At 40.4% G+C, this 25176-nt stretch overlaps 1 protein-coding gene across 4 annotated transcripts in view; it reads left to right on the top strand.

Annotated features, from left to right (window-relative positions):
• The window catches only part of MCC (MCC regulator of WNT signaling pathway), a 224358-nt gene extending 199867 nt beyond the window's left edge, over positions 1-24491 (top strand). For all 4 annotated transcript variants that reach the window (XM_054809546.1, XM_054809545.1, XM_054809547.1 and 1 more), the window contains 5 exons: positions 1663-1897; positions 7918-8124; positions 8809-8906; positions 20047-20169; positions 20976-24491. In XM_054809546.1, coding sequence (XP_054665521.1) covers positions 1663-1897; positions 7918-8124; positions 8809-8906; positions 20047-20169; positions 20976-21156 — 844 coding nt within the window. In that variant the 3' untranslated portion in view covers positions 21157-24491. The remainder of the gene's footprint in view (positions 1-1662; positions 1898-7917; positions 8125-8808; positions 8907-20046; positions 20170-20975) is intronic.
• The last annotated feature ends 685 nt before the right edge of the window (positions 24492-25176 follow it).

The following is a 25176-nucleotide window of genomic DNA, read 5'->3' as shown; positions in this document are numbered from 1 at the left end:
TCACATTGTCTATCCCCATGATTTTTTATATCATTACCTACTTCAGAGAGGTATCTTTAGACTCCATAAAGCAAGATTTATTAAGTGTTTCGAGATTCTCTAATGAAGAACTAAGTAAAAAAAAAAAAAATTGGTTTCAACCTGAAAGAGTTTCTGTGTAGTGTAGGTACTGGGTGTTTTTAGCTTCACTGCAGATGGAAATGGATGAAAACTGAAGCAAGGACCGGTTTGTGCTTGTGGTAAATATGGCACCTATTATCCCTAAGAAATGGAAGGAATAATGGGAAATTGACAGAGAACTGTAGTAAAGAACTGTAATACGATATTTCATGAGAGGGAAGGATTTTGAGAAATCTTTGTAGACTTGCCAATTCTCCATCTCTTCCAAGGCTGTATTTGGAATTTGTGGGAAGATTGGCAATTATTTGAGGCATTTAAAAATCAATGTAGCTTTAGCTGAAGTAGAACCAAAAGACAAGAGAAAAATCAAGCCTTTCTTGATAGGCTTCCCCTTTTTCACGTGCATAATATATTTTAGGACATCATCCTGACTCTCACAGCATGTAGCGGGTGGGGCTTTTTTTCTTCCTACAAAAATGTTGAACAGCAGTGCAATTTGATACAGAAAGTGATTTATTCCCCTGCTGATAACTGAGATCATCTAGCATTCCAGGCAAGCACAGTTAATGGATGACTTATCCCTCACCCGGCAGCTGATTACAGGACCTCAGGAGACAACAGGCAGCTTTGAGTGAGGTTATAGAAACAACACGGCATTTTATTTTCCTTTTAGTGTTATTGCAACTATATTCAGCCCTGGAATGCTGCGGCTGTATCAGTCTTGGCCCCCTGCAGCAGTGGCATGCATGTAGGGTGGGTAAGCGGCACTGAGCCACCCTTGCTCTATCTCTGTGTAAACATGAGTGGGGCAGACTAATGGGCAGTCATTTGTTTGATGCCAGTAAACAGAAGTTCCATCAAGTTTGATGGTGACTTTCTATTAAAAATCCTGCTAACTTATGGGTTGATTTTAAACCCCTCCAGCCCTAAAGAAATGTCAGTGTGCTGAGGAATACATCTTAACATTAATTGAAAGTGCTACCTCCTGGCATCAGCCAGTGGAATTTACTGAGGTTGTTTCCTACAAGTATCCACTAAAAATACCTGAGATGATAACTGGTATTGCCATCAACAATGAGATAAATGAGATCTGGGCTGATTCTGGTTTTTTTAGCAGATGCTTCTTCCCAAAGAAGATGAAGACTCAGTGGCTGAGCAGCCAGGAGAGGCTTGGCCTGCTAGGGCATTGCTAAAAAATCCTAAGTAGCTTTTTTTTTTTTTTAATTAAAAAAAAATTGTTTCAGAAGACACTATTTCAAAAGACATAATTCCGTTACATGTCACTAAATATCTGGCTTTGCAGAGAAGTTGTCACATGATTCAATCTTCTCATGCAGCTTAAAGAATTACTTTTCTGAATTTGTCACACCCCTCTACATCTTCTGAACATTGCAACATCCAGTCCATGCTACATATGTCCTTTCTATGACCTTTTAAGTAAGACTCAGATGTGTTGATGAAGTATTGGGAGAGTGTTTGATGTAAAAATACAGATTTTGTTCCAAATGTGGTTTTTTTAATACTGTTCTTTTCTCTTTCCAGTACTACCAGCTCAACTGCAAGCAGTTGTGATACAGAATTTACAAAGGAGGATGAGCAGAGGCTGAAGGATTACATCCAGCAGTTGAAAAATGACAGAGCAGCAGTGAAACTGACAATGCTGGAGCTGGAAAGCATCCACATTGATCCCCTCAGTTATGATGTTAAACCTCGTGGAGACAGCCAGAGGCTAGACCTGGAAAATGCGGTCTTGATGCAGGAACTTATGGCAATGAAGGTATTTTATTTATGTACAACAGGCTAACTGCACTGCTGACAATGCCCCTGTGCTTGGTCACACACATGGGAGGCTTTGATAGTGATCACTGGGTAATAAAGGATAACTTTGTTGAAACAAATAATCAGGGCTGAAAATCCAGTAGTCAGAAAGTGACAGAAGGCAGTGCATTAACAGTGACGAGCTATGTGTGTTTTGAATTAGGCAATGACTTCATCCGTGGCTCTGAACTTGGAATGCTCTCCTTGGCAAACCAGATGCTCTCTCTAAGAGATATGGCAGCTGAGTTGCTTGAGGGTGAGCAAAAGCATGATACAGCACTTCCCAAGAGACAGTTCATTACTTTACTTGCAAGCTTGCAAATGTGCATCTTGAATATTTGTGAACTGAAGCAGAACAAATTCCCCTCCTTTTAATATTGCCATAGGAGGAAGAATGGTCTGTCAGAAGTTATCATGCCTAACGCTCTCCAGCAGTCGGTCACAAGTCCAGAGCTGTTATAGGCACTGTGTTGCAATCTCTAGCTCCATTCAGAGCCCAAGGACAGAGTGCAGTGTATAATGACTTGCAGTAACAGAGAGTTTTGGAGAAAACTCTGATCCCTCAAGCCTGGTTTATACATCCAGTTTTAAAAATGTGATCTAGAAAAAAATGACCTTTATTGACCAGGTATAGAGCCTATATAATTTTAAATCCAGCTTTTGTATTGACTTTGAGAGAGGTGAGCTAAAATATAGGAACATATTAAAGGCAATACAAGTGCATGTCTGCATTTAGAAATCATCTGAGTTTGGTTCAGTTTAAATAAGTTCAATTTCTGCATGTTAGCAAGTCCTATTATAGTCAACTAATGGCAGGTATGTCAGATTATGGTACCATGTGGAACAGCAAGTTATAATAGTTTTGTAAGCGTCTAAAGCTACAGATTTTTGTTCAGATGTGCTACTGGTAGCTTAGTAATGATAATTATGTTCTTAATGGTGCTGCCTTTCCGTGATGGCAAATATAATTTTGCAATAATGCATTCAATATTTTCAGTTCAGAAGAAAAAAGATTGCCTTCTACCAGTCAGAACATTTAAAGTTATCTTAGCTGTTTGAATATATTCTGGCCAACAGCAATATATTCCCCATAATTAAAGCATGCAAGATGTACTGGAAGACATTTGTAGATAATTAGATGTATATTTCAGATATCATACTTCCTTCTCCTCTTTTGCGTCCAGATCTTCCCTGAAATCTCTTGTACACCATTCTTACTTATGTCTTTAAATTGATTGGTAAAGGCAAACTGCAGAGCTATCCCTTGTGATTACTGCCCTTGCATTCCCTGACCTGGCAGGAACACCAGCAGTTGCATGTTGTAATTTCTAGCACAGTTTTGAGTGCTGGTAATCCTTTTGTCCACTAAATGATCATAACTATTTCTTGACATATGGTGTCCACTCATGACTTTCGGCTGGACCTAGCACATTGGGTTTTCACTGCAGGAATTGTCCCTAGAAGAAGAAGAAGAAATCTTTTTTCTTGCTTGGTTTGTGTGCAGTGCATACTGGAATATACACATTTTACATAAATGGCTGAAGTCACTTTCAGTCCTTTCTGGTACAGAGAAACTGACAGTACTGTTATCCATTATAATTGGTTGTACTTTACTGGAATTCACAACTGCAGGAAATCCCTAGGTTTGTGAAAGGGATATGGTGAAAACTCAAGTTTGTCAAAGCTTGCAATGGATGTGTTGGTAAGTACTCTCCTGCTACAGAAATCAAAAAGTCCTGCCTTTCTTCTATGCATAAAGCATTACAAAAGGCACAGCTACAGTCTGCGTGCTTTGGTCCAAAGAGAATGTGCTACCTTATTAGCATCCGTAGTTGTTGCTCAAGTCTACGTTACGCCTTGCTCATATATTCAGCCAGCTATAACATAGCTGAACCTAAGGGCAGGACTCATGGATGTCTTGGCTTTCTGTGTGTATTGTTTGTATCTATTATTTGGAACATGTACCTTATACAGAATAGCATATACATCTGTCCTCTGAGACAACTAAGGAATTTAAATTTCCTTACAGTATTTTATTTGACTTGAAGCAGATGGACTAATCTGTGCTGCAGAGGACTTCATTATGTAGCAGCTCGTAATTTGTTCCCTCCTTTCCACATTCATAGCAAGGATGATACAGCTTGATTGAGCTACTCAGCATTGCTGGGTCTTATGACCCGCTGCTGTCTTCCTGAAACTTAGATCTGTGTTGGTATCTCTGCTGCATCTTTTAGCACTTTTCATTTTTCATGACTCCCAGTAAAAAATGATTCACCACATCGGTCGTATGGCTTCTTGCATCTATGTGTTATGCTGATAATGTTCTGAAAATCCCTTCACACCATTAGTTCTTCATTATTGATGAAAATGATCCATAAAAAGAAGGTATGGGAATGGTTTCTTTGTTGCCCTGGTTTTTTTTTTTACTGATCCGGATGTAAGATGTAGTGGTCCGCCAGTACTTCTGCAAAATCCAATTCTTTGCTTAAAGCAATAATTAACCATGTTTCCAAATATATTCACATCTGTGGTTTGTCATCATTCAGTGGTCTTGCTTTGAGGTCAGTTGTTGTCATGCCCCAGTTAGCAAGGACATTACTTCTGATGGGTGTAAATAATTCTTGGTTTACAGCCTTTCTGCATTTCAAAGCACTTAATCTAGATAAGAAGTCTCAGGTTTCTACACTGATAAATCTTCCTCTTTTGTGTACAGGTGGTGATAATACTGGTCATAATGTGCTTTGAGACTACAGTCTCTTTTTGGAAAATGTTAAGAATCCTGTTGTCCACCTTTGTTACAGCATTTCATGCTCTTATAGGTGTATATAGTAAAATACAGTTAATTAGAGCATGGCATTTATCTGCTCTGATACTTGTTTTACTTCTGAAAGCTAGTATATTCTACCATGTGTATTGTGATCCTCCTGAAGTCCCTTTTCATCACTATTAGGACTTTTTGCCATATCAGAGTCCTTGCTGGTTTATTCTTCTGACATGACCACATCCAACACAAATTTTAATTTTGAGGATGTTGTGGTGTTTCTGATTATATTGCATCAGAAGTGTTTAATTTTCATTCAAATTTTTGCCCAAATTCAGAATTACAATATGACAGCAAGTACAAAATATTGTTTAATATTCAATTAATTAGTCCTGAAATGACTGCTAGATTTGGTGCTTGAAGCTTGTGAATTTGCATGGGTCGTATAGGTCTTATGCAATCAACTGAAAGAGTGACCAGATGCTACCTCCTCCTTCAGGGTTTCATTTTGTAAATGCCTAAATGCCATTTGTGCTTTAGGCCCACACTCTGAAGCAGCAGATATGTTAAACTGCAAAATGTTTCACCAGCATCCTTTAATTAGAAAAAAAGGGAATAGTAAATATACAAAGGTGGTGTTGTCATTTAAATGAAGTTTAGATGCTGTCTTTAGAAAACATATTTTCATGGAAAAAATTACTGCATGTGTAAAGACCAATTAATTAACTCTCTTAAGTAAACCCGAAGCTACTTAAATTCTCCCACACGAAACATTACTGTCACCACCCTGCCTCACAGATTGTATGTGTCCATACTGGAATCCTCACCTGTAGTTTTAATTTTTAACTTCAACCTTTCCATTCCTTCCTGTGCCTTCCCTATGAGTCTCTGTAAGACACTGGCTGACAGTTCTTCCACTTTTCCCCAGATTTGTCTTTGCTTCTCTACTTCAAAATCACGTTGTCTTCACATGAAACAACTAATGTATGGGGGGGGTGCTTTTGGAGTCCATGATATGTCTTCTGGGACAGGATGCAGACTTGTGAATTTATATATGATGATCTAAGCTTACTGTCTTCATAAACAAAGGAGTTAAACATTGATCCTCAAATTTCTTTTGAGCTATGATATGTAATACAAACAAACATCCAGTCTTTAACTTAAAACTTTTAAGTGATGGGAAAAATTAGTTCCACAGATTCATTGTTGTTAAATTCACCTTTTTCTTTTAGGAAATAAATGTCCCTTATTTCTATGCTGAATTTGCCTAGCTTCAGCTTCCAGCCTGGGAAGATCTTGTCATGACTCTCCCACATAGATAGCCCTCTGTCAAGAGTATCTTCAGTTCACATAAGTGCCAAAATACGCTGCTCAAATTACTTCTCAGCCTTCACTAAGCAGGCTAAGTAGATTAATGGCTTTAGAAATAGAGGCTTAAGAAGCTAAATGCATACACTTAAGAATACCAGACTATCCAGTTCAACTCCTATAACTAAATTTCCCCATCATTATTTAGCAGTATTGTTTACATTTTTACTGTTGACAAAGGAAATTAATGATAAGTTTGCCTAACAACTAAATTTCTGTAAACCACATTGAATGAAGCTGATTGTACTTCTAACCTTCAGTTCACAATGAAGTAGATGAATAAATGAACGATTTTAAAGCTCATGCAAACCTTTCCAAGCCTGAGGGTTTTCAGGATATGGATTTTGTTTTTGCATGGTTGATGGTTCTGAATAAGCCAATGATTACCTGTGATTACTATATGCTGGTTGTAACTGTGCTACACCTCTGTGCACTGTTTACAATTAATACAGAAAGCAAATTTTTGGTAGGACTGTAGATTCTCTTCTACAGAAAAAGTTAGTGTAAATATGTGCCAAGATTTGTGTTTGTATTATATCCATTTTTAACAAAGATTATACAAAGAGCGTTATTTTTGAAGGATAAGGTAAGATACCTCTGATATTTTTGTGACTAGAATATGGGGTTTTGTTTAAAAAAAAAATAAATTTAAAAAGTTATTTCTTCCTAGACTGGCCACACAACAAGAAACTTCTGTCTTTCAGAGATGTTTACACAGTGAACAAGTCTAGAACTGAACTGTAACACAGAAAATGGCTGCATGAACTCAGTATTCACCTGTGAGGTGACCTAGGGCATGGCAAGCTCAACAGTGAGAACATGAATCTGAGTTGGGGTTTCTTTGTTTCGACAGTCTTTTGTTTGTTTGATGGTGTTTTTTTAAAACATAATGTAAATTATGTTTTAGGACTATCTCTTCAAATGTTTTATGGACGCTGGGTTTTCCTGGGTTCAGAATATAACTAGACATCTCATGGAATAAACTTTTCTGAAGTGTTGTTAAACTCAAAGAGCCTTCTGGTCTGTGCTCAAATAGCTGCTGTTGTGTTACAATACTTGACAGCCCTGTCATAAATACCAGAGTGGCAGAAGAATTACACACCAGAACTAGCTCTCAGAATTGAGCTTCTTTCTATGAAGTACCAATATCCATCTTCTGTGGATCATATTTATGGAAGAATAGAGGCGAGCACAATTTTGTCATCCTCCAGCTGTGTATAGTTGGGATCCTGGTTATCTAGAGGAGGGAAATTAAAAATTGGCATCCGATGGTGCCATACCCAGTTACTCTTTTTGACTAACTCAACTTCTTCTACCACAGAGGCTGGTATTATGAGGCAGGAATATGTGATCTGTGTTTGCTGTCCTAATCCCTCAAACCTATTCCACTTTAATGAAATAAACCAATTCTAATTCTTACGTATCTTATGTATCAGTAAGAAACTGGAATCTGGCATTTAGGGAGCTGTGTAATAAGAAAGTCAGGCAGTCCTGGTTTTAGGGCAACAGTCTCTGAAGGGCAAGGTAGAATCAAAGAAATTTCAGCAGCAGTGGCAACCCTCTCAGATCTGTGATACTCTAGTTTCAGCACCGCATTAGCTGCTATGTTGCCTCTGAGCTTATTTCTGAGGCTGATTAAGGGATGGCATAGCTTGTCATGCTCAGTCTCAAGATAGACTGGTCTTTTGACAAATATACTATGTGATTATAAAAAGCTTTCTAGATGCTGATAGTGTTCTCCATGGAAAAAACGCTGAAGTAATTAGCGTGGGTGAAAACTTTGCTTAACCTCATCTTCCTTTAGGGATGTAGTCCCGTGAAGCAGCATGCTGATAATATTTCTTCAACAGGAGGAGATGGCAGAACTCAAGGCACAGCTTTACCTGCTAGAGAAGGAGAAGAAGGCATTGGAACTGAAGCTGAGCACTCGAGAGGCCCAGGAGCAGGCCTACCTCGTCCATATTGAGCACTTGAAGTCTGAAGTGGAAGAGCAAAAAGAGCAGAGAATGAGGTCTCTCAGTTCAACCAGCAGTGGAAGCAAAGACAAATTGAGCAAGGTCAGGAGTCAAACAAGTTTCCGAAATCAGCATAAACACGATTTTTGCAGTCTTTAGCATGTTAATCATTCTCCTCTTTTGTCTATGTGTATGTCCTTTGTCTCTTCTCCAGTTGTCAGGTGGTTCTTTCCATTCTGACTTATGAGGACTTTGCAGAATTACTGTTAAGCCTGGGCTATAATAACGTTGTCACTTTGGGGAGGAGCACAACAAAGCCATTCTTGTAAAACATGCAAGCTACTGTGGTTGAACGTGTTGTGTCTTGCCTGTTGCCACTCACTGGAAACAGTAGAAGTCTAAGCAAAATGCCATCCTCCCCCTGCTCCAAACACAAAATATGAATCAATAGATCTCATATCTATGAAGCATTTAGAGCATTGTAATGATAGTTGTCTTTGCTTCAAGTGTGGTGTCAAAAGTAATATAAGTCACCAGCAGTTCTGCACAGTATAGCAGAATTCTGCAAATCAGCAACCTGTGGTGGTTAAGGAAACATTTAGAAGCATCTGTGAAGTGTTAATCCGTTAGTCCATTTCTTGGTATGTTGATAGACTGCCATGTTGTGAAATTGTGATGTTTATTTCACCTCCATTTTAAAAGTAGCTGTGAACCAAGAGGTTTTCAGATTTTTTCCATTAAGATGGTAAGTAACTTCAAATTAGATGGCCTTTCCTCATTTCTCAGGAATGCAGTGATGGCACCACAACACCGTTAACACTAGCTGAGCTGAGACCGTACAACGAGAGTGAACTGACTGCTGAACTGACAAACGCACTCAGGCGGTAAGCAGCTTCCTTCACCAGAGACATGACTTATGCTGTAGGTTTAGTTCCTAGCCTTTGCTCTTACCCTCAAGTGATTTAAGAGTGACTGGAGATTTTTCCTATGAAAAGGAAAAAGATCAAGGTTCTTCTAACCTTCCTCTCTCTTTTGCTGTTGTTCTCCAGCTGGTGAAAGTCCTCACATGGTGCTCAGCTCCATTCTCCTTGAGATTAACTGTATCCCTAAGAAACCCTCAAAATGTCAGGAATGTCCATATTCAGGCAAGAATGAGATACAAAACAGTGACGTGACTTGCTTGAGGGCGTGCAGAAAACCTTTAGTGACGACAGGATTTGAAGTGTGATCTTTGGTTAAGAAGGTTGGTCTCAGATTGGAACTTGGGTAGGAATTACAGGAGTGGGAATTGCAGTGAATTTGATGACTCAGATGATGCATTTGCCTCCTGAGTATGTAAGTAGATCCACGGTTCAATTACGAATGACATTGTTGTGTGAAGCATTAGCTTTCCAATGAGAGAGAGAAGTGGTGTCTTGACAAACTGCTTTTATCAACAGCCAGGTTTTAAGCCAAAGCTTTCAGTACAGTTATACATTAACTAGATATTTTTTGTGCAGCAGTTTTCACTGTGCCAGCTATGTGGTAAACTTCATGACAAAGATATTCACTGTTTCGATAGTTGTTCCACCTTTTCTAAGACATGGCAATCTAATCTCTAATGTGGTTATTGTATTTAGAACCTGTCCAAAATGCTACTAAGAATTTTGGCTGGGAAGAATGTATTTTGCTTTTCTGGTGTTTGCGCCCTCTTTAACGGTGGGATGTCCTCTCGGGCACTTGTGGTAATTCATTCCTGAAGTGTTTCTTTTCATAGGTGCAACTTGTAGTGTGCCTAGGGACACTTAAGCCTGAAAGGCATTATGTAAAAATGTAAGATCGTTACCACTGCAGAATCAATATATCTCATACCATTTGCTTAATAGTCTGGCACTTGCTGAGTATTTAGTTTGCTTGATGCAGGAAACAAAATTCTGTGGTTAAAATAATCATTTGTCAATAATCATAACTGTCATTTGTTTGTGGGTGGATAAAATCCATCAACAAAGTCATTTGCATCAACATCGTACCCCCCACACTCCAGTCCCGGTGTGAGCAGCTCTGTTGGCATTTTCTGTCTTCACTCAAGCTACAGCTTTTTCCTGTTCTTGTTATTTGCTCCTGGATTTTGAGAAGATGCCAGTGACCTTAGTTAGCAGAGGCTTGAGTGTAGTCATGAAATGTGGTTTGCTGACAACACAGAGAAAAAAAACTTTGCTTTATCTACTAGGCCTTAAGTTGATTAGCATGGATTTCCAGCCAGGGGCCTAGCAAGTACGGTTTGTCAGGCAGAAATGGGGAAGAAAAATAATCGGATTAGACTGTACATAAATTTTGGAGTGAAGACTCCCTGTGTAATGGAAATATGACTGTACTCAATGTGATTGCTACTGCCAGTGGGGCTCAAGCACAGTTCCTGCGAGCTGTGTGGACAGGGTATTTTTCTCCCTAATCAGTACACCAGCCAAATCAATCTGGATGTGTAGTCTCCTTATCCTGAAGTCTTCTTTCTGAAAGTTGGTAGACATGTCTAGCACATGGAGAAAGCTTACTGCAACCTGTGTAGCCACAGCTATGCTCAAAAATACCAGCAGTTCCTAACTGCCTTCCTGGATAAATGGACCCTCAGATATTGCAATGAAATTTGTACCATCATGGATCCACAAAAGAGTTTTAAAAGTAATCAGACTGCATTTTCCTGTCTGCAAGTGCTGCAACAGTGCAAAATGGTCTGAAGTGACTGTGCTATCTTTAGCCACAAAGTGGATTTAACTCTTTGCACTTAGCGTGTGCTGATCCCTCAATGCTTTTCCCGCTGGTATGGGAGAACAAGTGCTGTCACTGTGTGTGAATCAGGAGAGATCCTGGTGGCTCACCCACCAAAGTAGTAGGTACCAGAATTCAAAATAAAAAATACTTTGTCCAGTAACTGTGCTTGCTGGGGGGCCAGAAGGGAGATGTGAAACAAGTGAGTATTGCACACTGAATCTGTGGTCTAGAGGCAGTATTGAAATGCTCATGTTGAGGAGTATTTCAGTGCTGGTTGCAATTAGTGCATGCATCCAGCAATTGGACCTATCCGTTGTTACTCCAGGCAGTAGACGCTGGTGCAGGGTACAGCAGCTTCAAGGATAGGGGCAAAAATCCATTTGCTTTTGAGTCTTTCTTTTTGTCAGAGAATGTGATGTCAATCAGCAGCCCTGCTTGCTGCCTGCTCCCCATCTTGTCTTCACAGAGACGAAAGCCCTGGAACCTCCCCCCTATGCTGTTTTCCCATTCTGTCCTTCTGTTGCTGCAGAACTGTCAGGTTCTTCTCAGTTAATTGAAATAGAGTGAAACCCAAATAAAACAGCAGGACACAGTTACGGTTTGGATTTTGGTGTTGTTTGGAAGCATTCATGTGTTCATAGTCTGCAAATGGCTTTGCAGCAGAACAGTCTCATCCGCCTAGGTAGCCTGTCTTCTCTCTGAGGATGTGGATTTTCTCTTAAATCTGGAATCTAGCAGTGTGTTGTGAAGCTTCCCGAGTTGTCATTGCTAGTGGCAATCTGCAGAAATTCAAAGCAGGAGCAATTCTTCATTTATTGTTTCATAATACATTTGTTCCAGTAGGACTCGGGGTTTCCCGTAGCAGTGTTCAGCATTAAAATCCATCTTATGGGCTTTCCACATAAATCACTTTTCTTTTCCATGACCACTATGCTAACTACTAGAAATGCAAATTATCTGCTAGTTCTGTGTTGTAAAAGTTACATCTAGGTTACCAAATTTCTGGTATTGCAGGCTAAGGCCACTAATTTAGAGACACATCCTGTTCCAGCCAAGCATAAATACTTTCTGCCAGAGTCTTTAGCAATTTTGTTTTCCCTTGTCTCCTTTCTTAATGAAATGTTTCAATGGACATGAAGCCTCTTGAGTTTTTTCTTGAGTTTGACACATCCATAAATGAGCTTGTTGGCAGGAAAGACTTTATTCTTAGGAGGGAAAAAATGTATTCCCAGCAGCCTCATGGCCTGGCACTGACACTTCGATGGTTGTGCCAGAGGCCAGTTTTATGAGAGAGGATCTGATTGAATACCCCAAAATCAGGCACATTGCACAGTCTCTGAGGGAGACCTTAAAATGACACCTTCCTTGCTGATGTGTTATGCTCCACTGCGGCAGGGGAAGGGAGTGCTGTAGGTGCCTTGTATGAGTTTATAACTTAGTAGGCACATAGCAGGTTATAAATGCATTAGAGATAGCAGGAAGGAGGCAGTGAGAAGAATTCCAGATAGGAGATACTCCTGCGTTAGCAGAGTGATAATAATGGTGATACAACTAATATTTTCTTTTTTCTGCTAAGTTCTTCCATTCTGTGAAAAACAGCCCAGCTGGCAAGACTGAAACTTCTCCCTCTCCCCAGGCCTTACTAGAAATGCTTTGATTGTTGAGGTCCTCCTGCAGTCTCTCCTTGTATTTCCAGTTGCTGATAGCTTTTCTGTCTGCATAGGATTGTATTTTCTGTATGTATTTAGAGACTCTGTTAAAAGCATTAAAATATTTGGGCAGGAAGCATCTGACAATACTGGGTAAGGGCCATGGCAGACAAAACACTTTGTGACTAGACTGACTGTTGATACCTCAGCTGGGTCATCAGATGGCACAAAATGATGATCTCTGATGACTGTGCAGGGTTACATGAATTGTGTCGGTCTAGACGTGTTTCAGTATCTCCCTCACGAAAGGGTGACTTTTCATCTGGCAACAGAGCAAAGAAGCTATATATTTACCATGTCTGATGACTTTTGAACTGAGAGATAACCTAGTAAGTGATTCTACTAATTGGGAAGTTGCCATGGAGGGAGAAAATGGTGGTAATCACTAGGCAAACAGGCAGACAGTTCTGCTGCGTTCTCTTAACAAAAAGTACATTTTGCACAAAGCTCTGGTCCTCCCTCTCTGGAAGTGGAAACTGCAGGTATTTCTAGTAGGTCATAGGAAATTCATCCTGTTGCAATAGCTTCCATGTGTCTATTGAGTCACAGTAATGTTCTTTTGCAGTCTTAAGTCCTTATGCCTGTCCAAAGACTGCAACTCCGTGTTGTGCCAAACTTCTTGTTTTGAGAGAGCAGCCATTTCAACAGAAAGCTGTGTCAAGGCATGGCCGTGACTATTTCCTGACACTGTCAGCCATCGATAAATCAAGCCATCTTCCTTTATGTTAAACTTCCATAAACTTCATGTGATGGCATCTTGGCTTGGGATGTTTTCAAGGCCCCCCCCCCCCCCTATTTTCATGACAGCAGGATCTGGGAGTGGGTAAAGCATCTCTGAAATTCAGGCCTATCTTGACCACCAGAAAGGCTAAGGAAATGAAAAGAGAAAACGCTTAAAATACATAACATTGTAATGATTCAGATTTAAAATGGCTCTTAAGAATTGAATCAGTAAAATCCTCTTTCTGTTTGGTCAAAGTACAGGATGAACATACAGTGGATAAAAGTAGGGGGAGGGAGGTGGGGTTGGTCCTCAGGAGCTATTGATGAGCTTCTCCAGTGCATCCTTGGCTGCTTTTTGTCAGTTACATTTGCTTATTTCTGTTCTCCCATTATCACATCCGTTAAATGGAGAGATACACAACTCTGAGACATTTGAAAGCCAGAGACCGGCATGGATTGCAGTCATTGCAAATTTCAGACATCTCTTGTCTTTTTCATGACTGTGCAGTCTCCTGCTGTGGTTTCCTTTGGGTGCCTGAGGGGTTCAGGAGGCATGGCCTGTCTCTGGAAATCCCCCTGGAGAGCCCCACTGAGAGAAACCTTCTTGCAAGAAGAGAAGTGACTCATGATGATATAAGGGACAGATTCCTCCTCAGAAGTGCCTCGGGTAGCTATTTTTCCTACATGCATCACAGATAACTGTCATTTTTCTTTTTCTCTATTTTTGACATGGAATAAGTAGTTCTCGTTGCCACTGCGTGGTTATCTGAGCTGCTGTGCACTTGGATATAATTGTCACAGGGAGCTCTAAATAGCTCTAGGTCTGGAGAGCTTCCAGGCTGGGCTGGCAGGGCTGGGTGAGAGGTTTGAGCAGTGAATGCGGCAGGCATGATGCTGTCCCCCTCCAGGTCTGTTCTCCATTTTTGCTGCCAGTCTGTTGTTTCCAGGACCACACCTGGCCTCTCTCCCCGCTGCCGGTGGTGTAACACATGCCTGTGGTACCATCTGCGTTTTGAGATCTGCTCTAAGCGTCAGACAATCAGAAAAAAATGCAGTACAGTATCTTACACCAGCAAAGCATTTTTTTTTAAAGCATTCCATCTTCTCTGTGATTGGAAAAGGGTGCCTTTGCACGGGCAGCAGGCAGCAGAGGTGTTCTCAAGACTACTCATGCCTGAGGAGGTTAGACAGGAAGATGTGGCATTTAAAGCGGGTGATTTTAAGACTCTTTTGGCATTTGTGTAGTGCTGTTTTGTTGCCTCTTAAAAAAAATTCTATTAGATATTTGTTGTTTTCCTTAACAGGCCAGCCCAGACCAATGAAGCAGGCACACATTCAAATTGGCTTGGGGATTCTGCGTGCCAGTCTGACTAAGATGTTAGTTTAAACTGCTGATGAAAAGAGAATTTATCTGCATTCCTCTTAAATGTCAGCTGTTATCTCCTGAGAGAAGAGGAGTCAAATGCCTAGAAAAAACAATCGTGTGTCACCCTGTTCCACTGGAACTGGAAAAGGCAGAGAGGGGAGTGAGGGAACATGCCAGGGTTAAAACAACAGGAGGATATTAGGAAAGGGATTAGGAGCAAAGTGTGGGATGGAAGGTGTGTGCCTCCTCTTCAAAGCGGGGACCATGCAGAAATCTAGGGGCCATGTAGGAGGTGCTTCTCCTGCCTGCCCTCCCCTCCCCAAACCCCACATGGCTGGGGGCTGGCTGGCCTGCACAGGTTTCTATGCCCAGGAAACCTCAGGCCTCTCTCCCCCTTGTCTGGCTGCCTGGCTGCTGCATCAGGGCCTTGTGTAGGCAAAGCTCCAGGGCAGATGCTGAGCTGAAGCTAAGGATGCCACTCCACCAGGAGAGCCAGAATTTGAAGGGGTCTGCTTGTAGCAGGCAATGCTCACTGCTGGGTAAATGGATGTTCCTAGTGATGGCAAGACGTAGGATAATCAGGCCCCAAAGGCCCCTGACTCCTCTGCCTGGCTGTGGGAAACTTTCTTACCTCCTGATTCGGAGAGAGCTCATTACTGCTCTTTTGCTCCAGATTTGGCAAGAGCTGTGGGTGCTCTTGACCCCGGGGCAGAGGGGCGATAGCTTGTGCTTTCACAAGAGGGGGAGTTAGCTGGGTACACTCCAAGCCAGGGGCAGAAAAAACAACTTTCTGCACGCCAGGGAAGAGCTGTTTCCTGTTTGTAACACTGGGGAATTCTTGATGAAATGAGCAAAGGCAGGAAAATCCGCCTGGGAAGACTTCTGGTGCATGAAACCTGAACATGTCTGGAAAAGCCCAGACAGGAGGGAAAATATAAGGTGCGCAAGACCTTGCTTACATTATTCTGGGCCAAACATGGTGTCACTGCATGGAGGCCAAATCGACAGAAACTGCAGAAAAGTGTCCGATGTTATATAGTTTCCTTTACAGGTCTGGCAGAATTCCCCGCTCTCTGCAGTGGTAGCCTTGAAACCTGAGAAAATGTTAGACCCTGTCCGCTTGCCTTCCTATTCAAACCGTCTTGTAACTGTGACACAAAAAGCCCTTGAAAAACCACTTAGCAACTGCCCATTGTGCATTTTGGTTGTGAAAATGCAAAGCAAAAATCTTTGTTACCAGCGTCTTAGGCATTTCACTGAAAATAGTGGGTTTAGCAGATGTTGGAGTAGGCTGTAGGCCTCCGAATACACTTACTCTGAGCTTTTCCTTGGAAAGGAAACCGTGAGGGATTTCCCCAGCTGACTTGTGGAGTGCCCGGCAGCAGAGAGCCCTTGAGAGGGAAGCGAGCCATGCCCTCAGATCACAAGCTTGTTCCCTCTTCTGGGAATATGTGCTCATTGTCTCTGCACATGAGGTGCCACACTGTGTTTTCTGCAGCTCCAGTGGCGGTAGCTGGTGGGAAGAAGAGCTGTTGGGAGCAAAAGCTGCACCGAGTTCTGAAGTCCAATTGATTTGGGGGCTCACAGAAATTGTGTTCTCCTAAAAATACTTGCTTCTCCTTCCCTCTTCCAATCAAAATACACACACAAATGCTTTGTCAGGATCCATACTGGTCCACATTACAGCCCTGGGGCACAATAGCAGTGTGAGTTTGGCATGCAAGCTTGTGTGCAGGTTTGCTTTTCAGAGTCTGGAAGACTGTCTGGCAGCAGCAGGCCATGCCACAGCCATACAGGGATCCCTATGGTTGTCACATCTAATTCAGTCCCATCCCTGGTTTGCAGCTTTGACACGTTCTCATCCTGGAAAAATGCTGCATATGACTGGGACTATTGTTTTAAAAATCTGTCTTATTAAGCCTGTAGTGGCTGATTGTTCGTATGCTGCTGATTTATAACAGCAATCAGGAAAGTGAAATGTTGTTAGAAATCCCATAAAGACAGCTAACCTCGTAATGCATTAAAGGAATACAAATAGCGTCTCAGGATTCTTTATCACTCCCGTTCGCTGCCCAACTAAACAATCAGTTTTGGAGAGACACAAAAAAGGACAATTCTTTCTGCCCAAACTGAGGTAATTAGTGATAGAAATGGGGAGAAGTGGGAAGAGTTAGCATTATGAGGCATCGGATTTTTACAAAGGGATAGAGCATTTTCTGGCCAGCCAGTAAGGTACAGCTCTGAGGTCTGTCATCTGCCACTAAAACAGAAGGTGCGGTACTCCAGGGAAAACGTTACACGTATTTTGCATGTAATACTCATTAATCAAGTGTATATGCATCTCCATTTCCCAGACTAAAACAAAGTATTTACTGTGCCTTTACTGTTGCTGCTATGTCTGTCTACTTAGGTGTTACTGTTCTATGAAATGCCTCTTGAAGTAAAGATAGGCATGTTTTAAATCGGGAACAGTAAGTGTAAAAGTAGATGCCGGTGTGTTGTTTCTGTAAGATTTTGGTACATCTCAGCACATGCAATCAAACCACGCATTGCTTTCCCTGAGATGAAGGTGGGAGCAGGCACTAGCTAGTGCTGTTTTCATGGACTTCAAGACGTCAAGAAAAGCCAAAAGAACTGTGTGGATCTTATCAGCTCAGAGAATACATGTGGTTTAGGGGTATAAATGTAAATTTGAGGCATCTATAGATTTGAAGGATTACCCGTTGTTACCTAGTTAGCTAGATGTTTCTGAACTAGCATCTGAAACTTTAACTAGCCTGTGAAGACCCAAGGTGCTTGCCGTCTCTGTAAGTTTGGTAAGCAGCAAGACAAGGATGTTACAGGCCAGACGTAAAGAAATACCTCTTGATGTTTAGCTGAGTGTGGACTGAACATGACTGGTTGAAAGGTGTGAGTGCTTAAAACAGACAAAAGGTGATGTAATAGTTTTATCAGGTAACAGTCACCGTAGCAACCAAACTTTACCATGCATGATGAGTTCCCCAAGTCTTTCCACTGTGTTTCTTTTCCACACAGTTTCTGTTACAGCAGGTGTGTTAAGGACTTCAGCTGCAGTAAACTGTGGCTCTACAAGGTTCTTTCCCATGGGACTGTGTGCAGTGTTTTCACAGCTATACCTTTTTTTGCATGTAATGTTAAATCAGCCTCATGTGATTTCTAGTTTTCTCTCCCCATCCAAATACTGCAAATGTTTATTCTATTGGACTTGCTGTCCATGCTAGGTCGTGTCCATGCTGGGCACGGTGCTACTGAGCCTTCCCCCAGAGCCTCTGGCTGTGGCATTTTTTGGAGCAGACCAGCACCAAATTTACCCTACTCTGTTCTGTCATACCAGTAGTGCCACACACATGTTAGATAACGGGTCTGGTCTCTGCCAGGTCTGATCTTTTTTTATTTATCTTATATTGCAAGTAAAAACTGGATTTTTTTTTTTTTGTTCCTGTTTTCTTTGCAGAGCACAGATTCTGACCATAGACTCTGCTGAGTCTTTCTGACTGCTAAGATAGGATATAAAAAATAAAATTTATATTTGGGGTGGATGGCAGTGAGCTTTTAACTGCTAGGGAAAAAGATTGCCTAATTTGAAAACTGAGAATATGTTACTTCAGTGAAAGGACACATAAAGAATACTGATGATTCTTCATCAACAAGGCCCCTCTTATGTCCTTTCTAATTTGGCCAGTAAACCAGTGTCTACAGTGTGTTGGGATAAACTGCTAACTTGGAATATTTCCCTGGCTGACTTTGTGAAAGCCCTTCTGTTGCTGAAGCCGGGCAAAGTGAAACATGCCACATGTGCTCCTTGTCTCTGGTTATGAAATGCTGCCATGGCCAGGCCAGCCTCGGAATTGCAGCGTGGTGAGCTGGGTTTCGAGGAGCATCTGTGTGGTCTGTGCAGAGCTTGGGGAAGCTTTCACAAACTTGAGGGTATTAATTCCCATGGGGCTTCATGGGCTTATGTGGGAGCTAGTGGTAGTCTTGTTATTGAGATGAAATCAAATTTATTCACTTAGCAGCCCTGCAACAAAAACAGGAGGGAAAGGCAAATCACTGCGAAGCAGTTCTAGGCAGCAGCGCTTGGGAAAAAAAATGTCTCCATACATGCAAAGTAAGGCTTGACACTACAAAATTTAACTTTAACCCAGCTCCATGTCCTTCTTATCAAATCTGATGTTTTTCTGTCTGGGCTGTCTGTGCTATGAGGATGGGTCCCAAAGTAAGGCTCCTGGGACTCCACATCAGCTGCCTTGCACAAGAGGTGGGACAGTCCCATGCTTGTATAGGAGCAGGCTGTGGGCAGCTCTGCAGCAGGGAGCTCCTCAGGAAGAAGCACCTGCCTCATGCCACATGCTCACCTGTGATGGAAAATGCTTTTTAAAGCCAGCTTAAACCCCAAGGTGTAATGCTTATTCGTTCCCGGATCTTCTGTCTTGTTCACTTTTTCTTTCCCTCATAGAGATATTTGCAACATAAAAATATTATAAAGTACCTTACTTCCATTTTGGTGTGCTTCATGTCATTAGTTTTTGGTTCATAATTGTTAAGTATTGGTAAATATATCGACACCTTAAACCTCACTACTGTGGCTTATTTGAAAGAAAAAGCAGACCTCAAAAGAAAACGCTTGTGCTCTTCCTTCTGTATTTCTTGTGCTTGCCCTTTTCTGTCTTCTCCCCTCTCCTTAACTTTTTTGTTTCCCAGTGCCACATGGACTGGACTTGCCAGCTCCTAAAAAACCCTAGTGATCTGTAATACAGACTGTAGTATAAATTAGGTAAACTTGAGGCAGTAATTGAAATCAATGGAATTGCTTGGAGGGTGGTGAGGCACTGGCACAGGTTGCCCAGAGAGGCTGTGGATGCCCCATCCCTGGAAGTGTTCAAGGCCAGGTTGGATGGGGCTTTGGGCAACGTGGTCTAGTGGAGGGTGTCCCTGCCCACAGCAGGGGGGCTGGAACTAGATGATCTTTGATGTCCTGTTCTATGATTCTATGATACTGTAGTGATTTTAGTAAATTATCTTTAAGAGCAATCCTGGTATGCTATTTTTAATTAAAATACCTATATGATTACCATGTTTGATTTCCCTTGGTAGTTTTCCTTGCTATCTCATTCAAGACACAGTATGTGGCATATGCCAGGTATTCTTAAATTTTTATTTATGTGTCTTTGTGATTATTTCTTAGTGTGATTTGATATATGTGAGACCATGATCAACCAGAGTTTTTCTTTTTTGTCTGCTGCATCTCTGATCCTATATTCTAAAATGGTGACTGTTTTAAAAATCAATCTGTGGAAAAGTTTAATTTAAGAACTACCTCCTGTATTATTCAACTGGTAGTAAGGAAAATATTGTCAGCCTGTCAACCCAGCGCAGGACAAGCATTCATTCACTTACAAGCTGAAGTGTTATTTCTGTTTTGAAAATAGTTTTATCCCTCTTTTTCTCCTGATCCAGGGAGAAGAAACTGAAAGCTAGAGTGCAAGAGTTAGTGAGTGCTTTGGAGAGACTCACAAAGAGCAGTGAAATCAGACATCAGCAGTCTGCAGAATTTGTTAATGACCTTAAAAGGGCAAACAGGTAAAGGATCTACCAGCAGATGGATGCACCTTTTTTTTTTTTTTTTTTCCATGTTCTGGTAATGGACTGCAATCCTCCGCCTACCTTAAGGAGCAGTTTCTGGATCCTTGCATTCTCACGAGTTGACTGACTCTTTAAAAGATTATAGTTAGAGGTGGGGGAGGTAGGACACTGAAAACTACAGTGCTAAGAACACAGTGGGGGAAATAATAGGTTAATCTTAATTGAATTACTAGTAAATGCATTACTATTAAAACAAAAACTGCCATTTGGTCAAATTTATGAATCAGTTATTTTGTTTAAAACTGCTCCCTTTTCTTTGGCTCCAGCCTCTTTATTAATAAACTGGCTTAGATAATCAATCACACCTTTTATTGCTCACTCAGTAGATTTTACTGGCACCGTGTTTGGATGGACTGTAGCTGCCTTCCTGCAAGGAGCCTAGTGCTCACAATGTTATTTTCATTAATAAATTATACTTGAAAGCCCTTGTGGAGCAGCACCCATCTCAGCAAACTCTAGCTGACATTTGGAACGATCTTTAAAAGTTTTCAGTAACCAGTTTGCTGGTAAAGGTGTGTTCTTGCTCCAGAAAAAAAATATAGAGATTAGCATTGATCTGGGTATGGATCAATAAGGTTTGGATCTAATATGTTTTAAAGCACTAGCAAATTTTAGGAAGATGATCAGTACCCAAATTTTGGAGTTCCCTGAAGGTGGGGTTTTCAGGGGGATTTTTTTTTTTGTAGCGCTTACTATGAACAAGCCTTTTTTAATGATCTTGTGTTGCCTTGTATTTCTCACAGCAACTTGGTAGCAGCTTACGAAAAAGCAAAGAAGAAGCATCAAAATAAGCTGAAGAAACTGGAATCGCAAATGATGGCCATGGTGGAGAGACATGAAACCCAAGTACGGATGCTTAAACAAAGAATAGCTTTACTAGAAGAAGAGAACTCCAGACCACATGCCAATGAAACTTCACTTTAAATGCATCTCTTTCAAAGATGCTCAGTGCCATTACAAATTTCTTTCTTTAGGAGGCTGACTTGTAGGTAGCTTCAAACACTAAAAGCTCTGATTGTCAATGCTGACACATTTAAGCACCTTCTCTGGGATCCCAGAGTGGTGCCATGGGGATAATATAAGTAAGCGTTAACCTTAAGGACTGTTTCATAATGTAAAATGGCAGTGCCTGAATTATCATGCTATAGTTATGTATATTGTCTGTTGTTTTGTCTATAGTCATACAGCTTCTCTTCCATTTTCTGTATGTCCCATGGGTGACAGTGTCACATAGCAAAATAATTCATGTTAACAGGTTTTAATTTGGGCAGTTTGGACATAATTTGATAGTTTTCCCAATTGCTGAGCAACCTCTGCAGGCAACTTGGAATTGTACCTTCAAGACTTGCTGCTGTGGTTAAATCTACTAAATAGGCAGCTGCAGAGTGGGGCGATGATAAGCTGAATTGGGTTTTTTTTGCACCATGCTTGCAGTACTGTTGCTTGCAGTGCAGATCAGGTGGGAAAACTGTTGATTTGGGAAAAAAAACACAAGAAACCCTAGTTGCAGCTCTGAAAAATGACAATGGTGTATTTTGTACTGTTTGTAAGAGGACTAAAGGCTGTGAGTTTCACCATGCCAGATCATAGTCTGTGCCAAGGTTGGATAAGAAATTATAGGAGACCTCCTGCTATTTATAGTGCATGGTGTTGGCAATTATTTTGTGAAACAGTTGGTTTTTCTTGTTAATAGTAGGTGAGGTTTTAAGAAGCTGGGCTATTTTTGTCACATGTGTAGTGGTTACTACAGCTTTCTGTGATGAAGACATAGAATGTGTTCTTTTTGTACTTGTTTTGACCAAAAAAGGTACTTGTTAGGAATGTACCTGTTTAATATTGAATACATAGGCACAAAACTATAAATGTGTAGGTGTCTGGATATACAGCCACAAACAGAATGTGAATGGTGAAGTCTTCGTACAGCTTCTTAGGTTAGTTTTTGTTACTGCTAACATTCTCTTCTTAAGTCACATCATGTTACTGTATTATCAAACTGACTGAATTGAAAATGTTGGCCTATTATAGTAGTGAACACTAAGCCAAGCATGGCAATCAGGTTGATTTCTCTTGGGAGCAAAATACAGGAGCCTGCTGTAACACTGGTTTCATTCAGAAACTGCTTCTTTTTGACCGAGTACGTAAAACAGCTTCCATGTTTGTTTTAACATGGCAAACTAGAGTCCATTAACTTCATTAGCCTGTTACTGCTAGATCTCTACTTTGTATTTTTCAGGCTCAGTTTTCAAATGAATCTGCTACCAGGAGTTGTCTATCCTTTTTGCTTTACATGTTGAGTTACACCTCAAGTTTTATTAGTGTATTTAGAATTATAACTTCTCATTTATTCCTCCAATTTCTAGTACTAAGGAAATACTTTTAGAGGACCTAAACCAGTTTTGTGTACTCTTGGGTTAGGCTGGGCAGCCAAAACAGCTGTGGGCATTTGTGTTTGGAATATGGCATTATTGTTAAGTCTTGAACACCAACTGCTAGTTTCAGATGTAACCATGACATCTCTTACTGCTGTAGCTACTGTTTTCTTCTTTTCTTAGTGTAGCAATTCCTACTTCTCTAGTCACTGATACATGAGATACAAAGCCAACATCACACACGATTGATTGCAATACCAAGTTAAAAAACTGCCGCTTTCAAAATTAAGTTGTAGGTAGTGATGCCCTGCGATTGGTTTTCATCAGTCCTCCTTCTCAAGATAATCGCACTTCTTAATTTATAATGCAAATGGAAATTTTTTCAAACCAAACCAGTCACTTGAGAGAGCAGGCACATTGATTTCTTACTGTCTTTATGGTTTTGCTAAGTATCTGTCTATGGTGTTTCTTTTTTTTTTTTTTTTTGTTGCCCACAAGTTTGTCACTAACAGGAATATGGGGTTTTGCCATAAGCTTCACTGGTAGCTTATCGTACCTGTTTCTGAAGAAACACAAAGAAAATTATCCACTGTTTACTGTGGCAAAAATGCAGTTAGTTTTGTTTTCTTGCTCCTGAAACACCCACGTAACTTGAAGTTGTCTCAAACTGTCCATGTGAAATACCTTTCACTTAAGGGGACTAGAAACCACTGCTACACTGGATTTCCTCTTAGGCTCAATTTCTTCTATTTCTTGGTAGCTAGAGAAGCTATTAAACGTAATACAATGAAGCTTAAGGTATTTGAATTGAAACCTGTCTTTAAAGGAAAGATACAAATTAAGAAAGCATAAAATGCACCTGGGTTTAAAGGCACAAAAAGCTGCAGCATCCCTCAGTGCCTTTTTCAGGCCTAAAAATTTGCTGATTCTGCATAAAACTGAATGTTGTTTTACTACATTTACTGCTTATCTTCCCTACCAACTGTGCTATAGAAGTGGTTTAGAATAAATTCTAAATCGTCAGTAAATGTAAGCCACTCCCCCTTTCATCCCATAGGGTTTATGAATGAAAAAGCAAGACTAGTATTGTACAGCCTCAGCAGTAGGTTGCCAGAGCACCTGGTATTTTCGCTAAGCAAGCAGCTTCATTTGTTGGCATTCTGGAAAAGACCCATAGGGAAGTGGTGAAAGGTTTACTGTTATTGTGAAAACTGTTTAACAATTAGCTGCAGTTCCAGGATGCCTGTTAAAATTACACCAACCTTGAGAATAGATGCCAAAAAATTAACTCCATTTATGCAACTGTTTGAAATAGCAGCACACCAGCCTAAAGACAAGTGTGCAAATCACCTTGAGTCACAGCAACCTAACTCACTTAACATTTGTAGCAGAAATAACACATTTGCCAAGCAAGAAAAATAGGTGGTTCTTGCCAACAAAACCTAAGTTGTTCACTCATTAATTAATCTTAGGGTGTTTTTTTTAATTCTTTTTTAAGTCACCAGAGTGCATGAAACTTCATATTTCATGGTGTGTTCAGAAAAAAGTAGTTCTTTTCTAATTAAATGGATAAATCTTCACCAGCTTGAATGTATTGTTAGCTATTGCAAAGCACATGTGACTAAGTTTGCATTAATGTCAGTATTGTTCTACTGGTTTTACTAGGATTTTCTCCTCCTTTAATACTGTACCATACATTGCAATCTTAGAAACTTTTCACCTTACTGAATTAGCTTTAATTGTGTTGCTGCTTTTTAGTTTCCTAGCTGCTGTAAAATAGCTATTTTGTGTTTGATATAGAATTGTAAAAACTGCATTTATTTATACAGAGACATTTATAATACTTATTTTACAAATGTTCTTATATTCTGAATAAATTTCTAATGCTGTTTCTTTGCCTCTGGGGTTGCTTTACCATACCTTGTCATCTTATTGTTGAATGGGTCTGCTTAAAGGTACCACAAAGACCTTCTCCAAGATAGATAAGTTATTGAGGAAAATGCTGTGACACTGCCCAGGAGAGATCCCATAACAGGGTCATAAAAAGCTGGTAAGAACTCATCAGAGATCTGATTGTGGGTTTTAGCTGAGCTCAAGAACCTTAGGACTTGCCACAAACCCTCCACAACTTCAATGAGCACTTTATAGAAATGGAAGGGCACATATGAAACCATTTCCATGCATCCAGTTCTTTTAATAGTAAATTATATGGGCAAAAAAAAATTTAAAAAATCACTATTTCATAAATATTTTAAAAGCACTGATTGTTCACATACTTCCTTTCTCCAACATCTTTAACACCTTTTTTTTTTTTCCATTGTGTTCGATGGGCCCCTTGTCCACCTTTACAATTGACTTTAAAAACTAATACTTATTTTCCTGGCACTATATATAACCAGTGCTGCTGATTGGCTTAAGGCAACATTTAAACATTCTACAGTGAAAGAATAACCTGTACCAGCAACACAGACTTTACATTTCACACTGATCAGCAATGCTTATATTCATACTTCAGTACTTCAGTAAGTTTATGTATAAAGTAATTTAATTTTACAGAGAAAAATTACAGTATAGA

This window comes from Grus americana, chromosome Z (assembly GCF_028858705.1).
Source record: "Grus americana isolate bGruAme1 chromosome Z, bGruAme1.mat, whole genome shotgun sequence".
Lineage (NCBI taxonomy): Eukaryota > Metazoa > Chordata > Aves > Gruiformes > Gruidae > Grus > Grus americana.
Note: the sequence above shows the minus strand (reverse complement) of the source record. Positions and strands in the feature narration are given on the sequence as shown.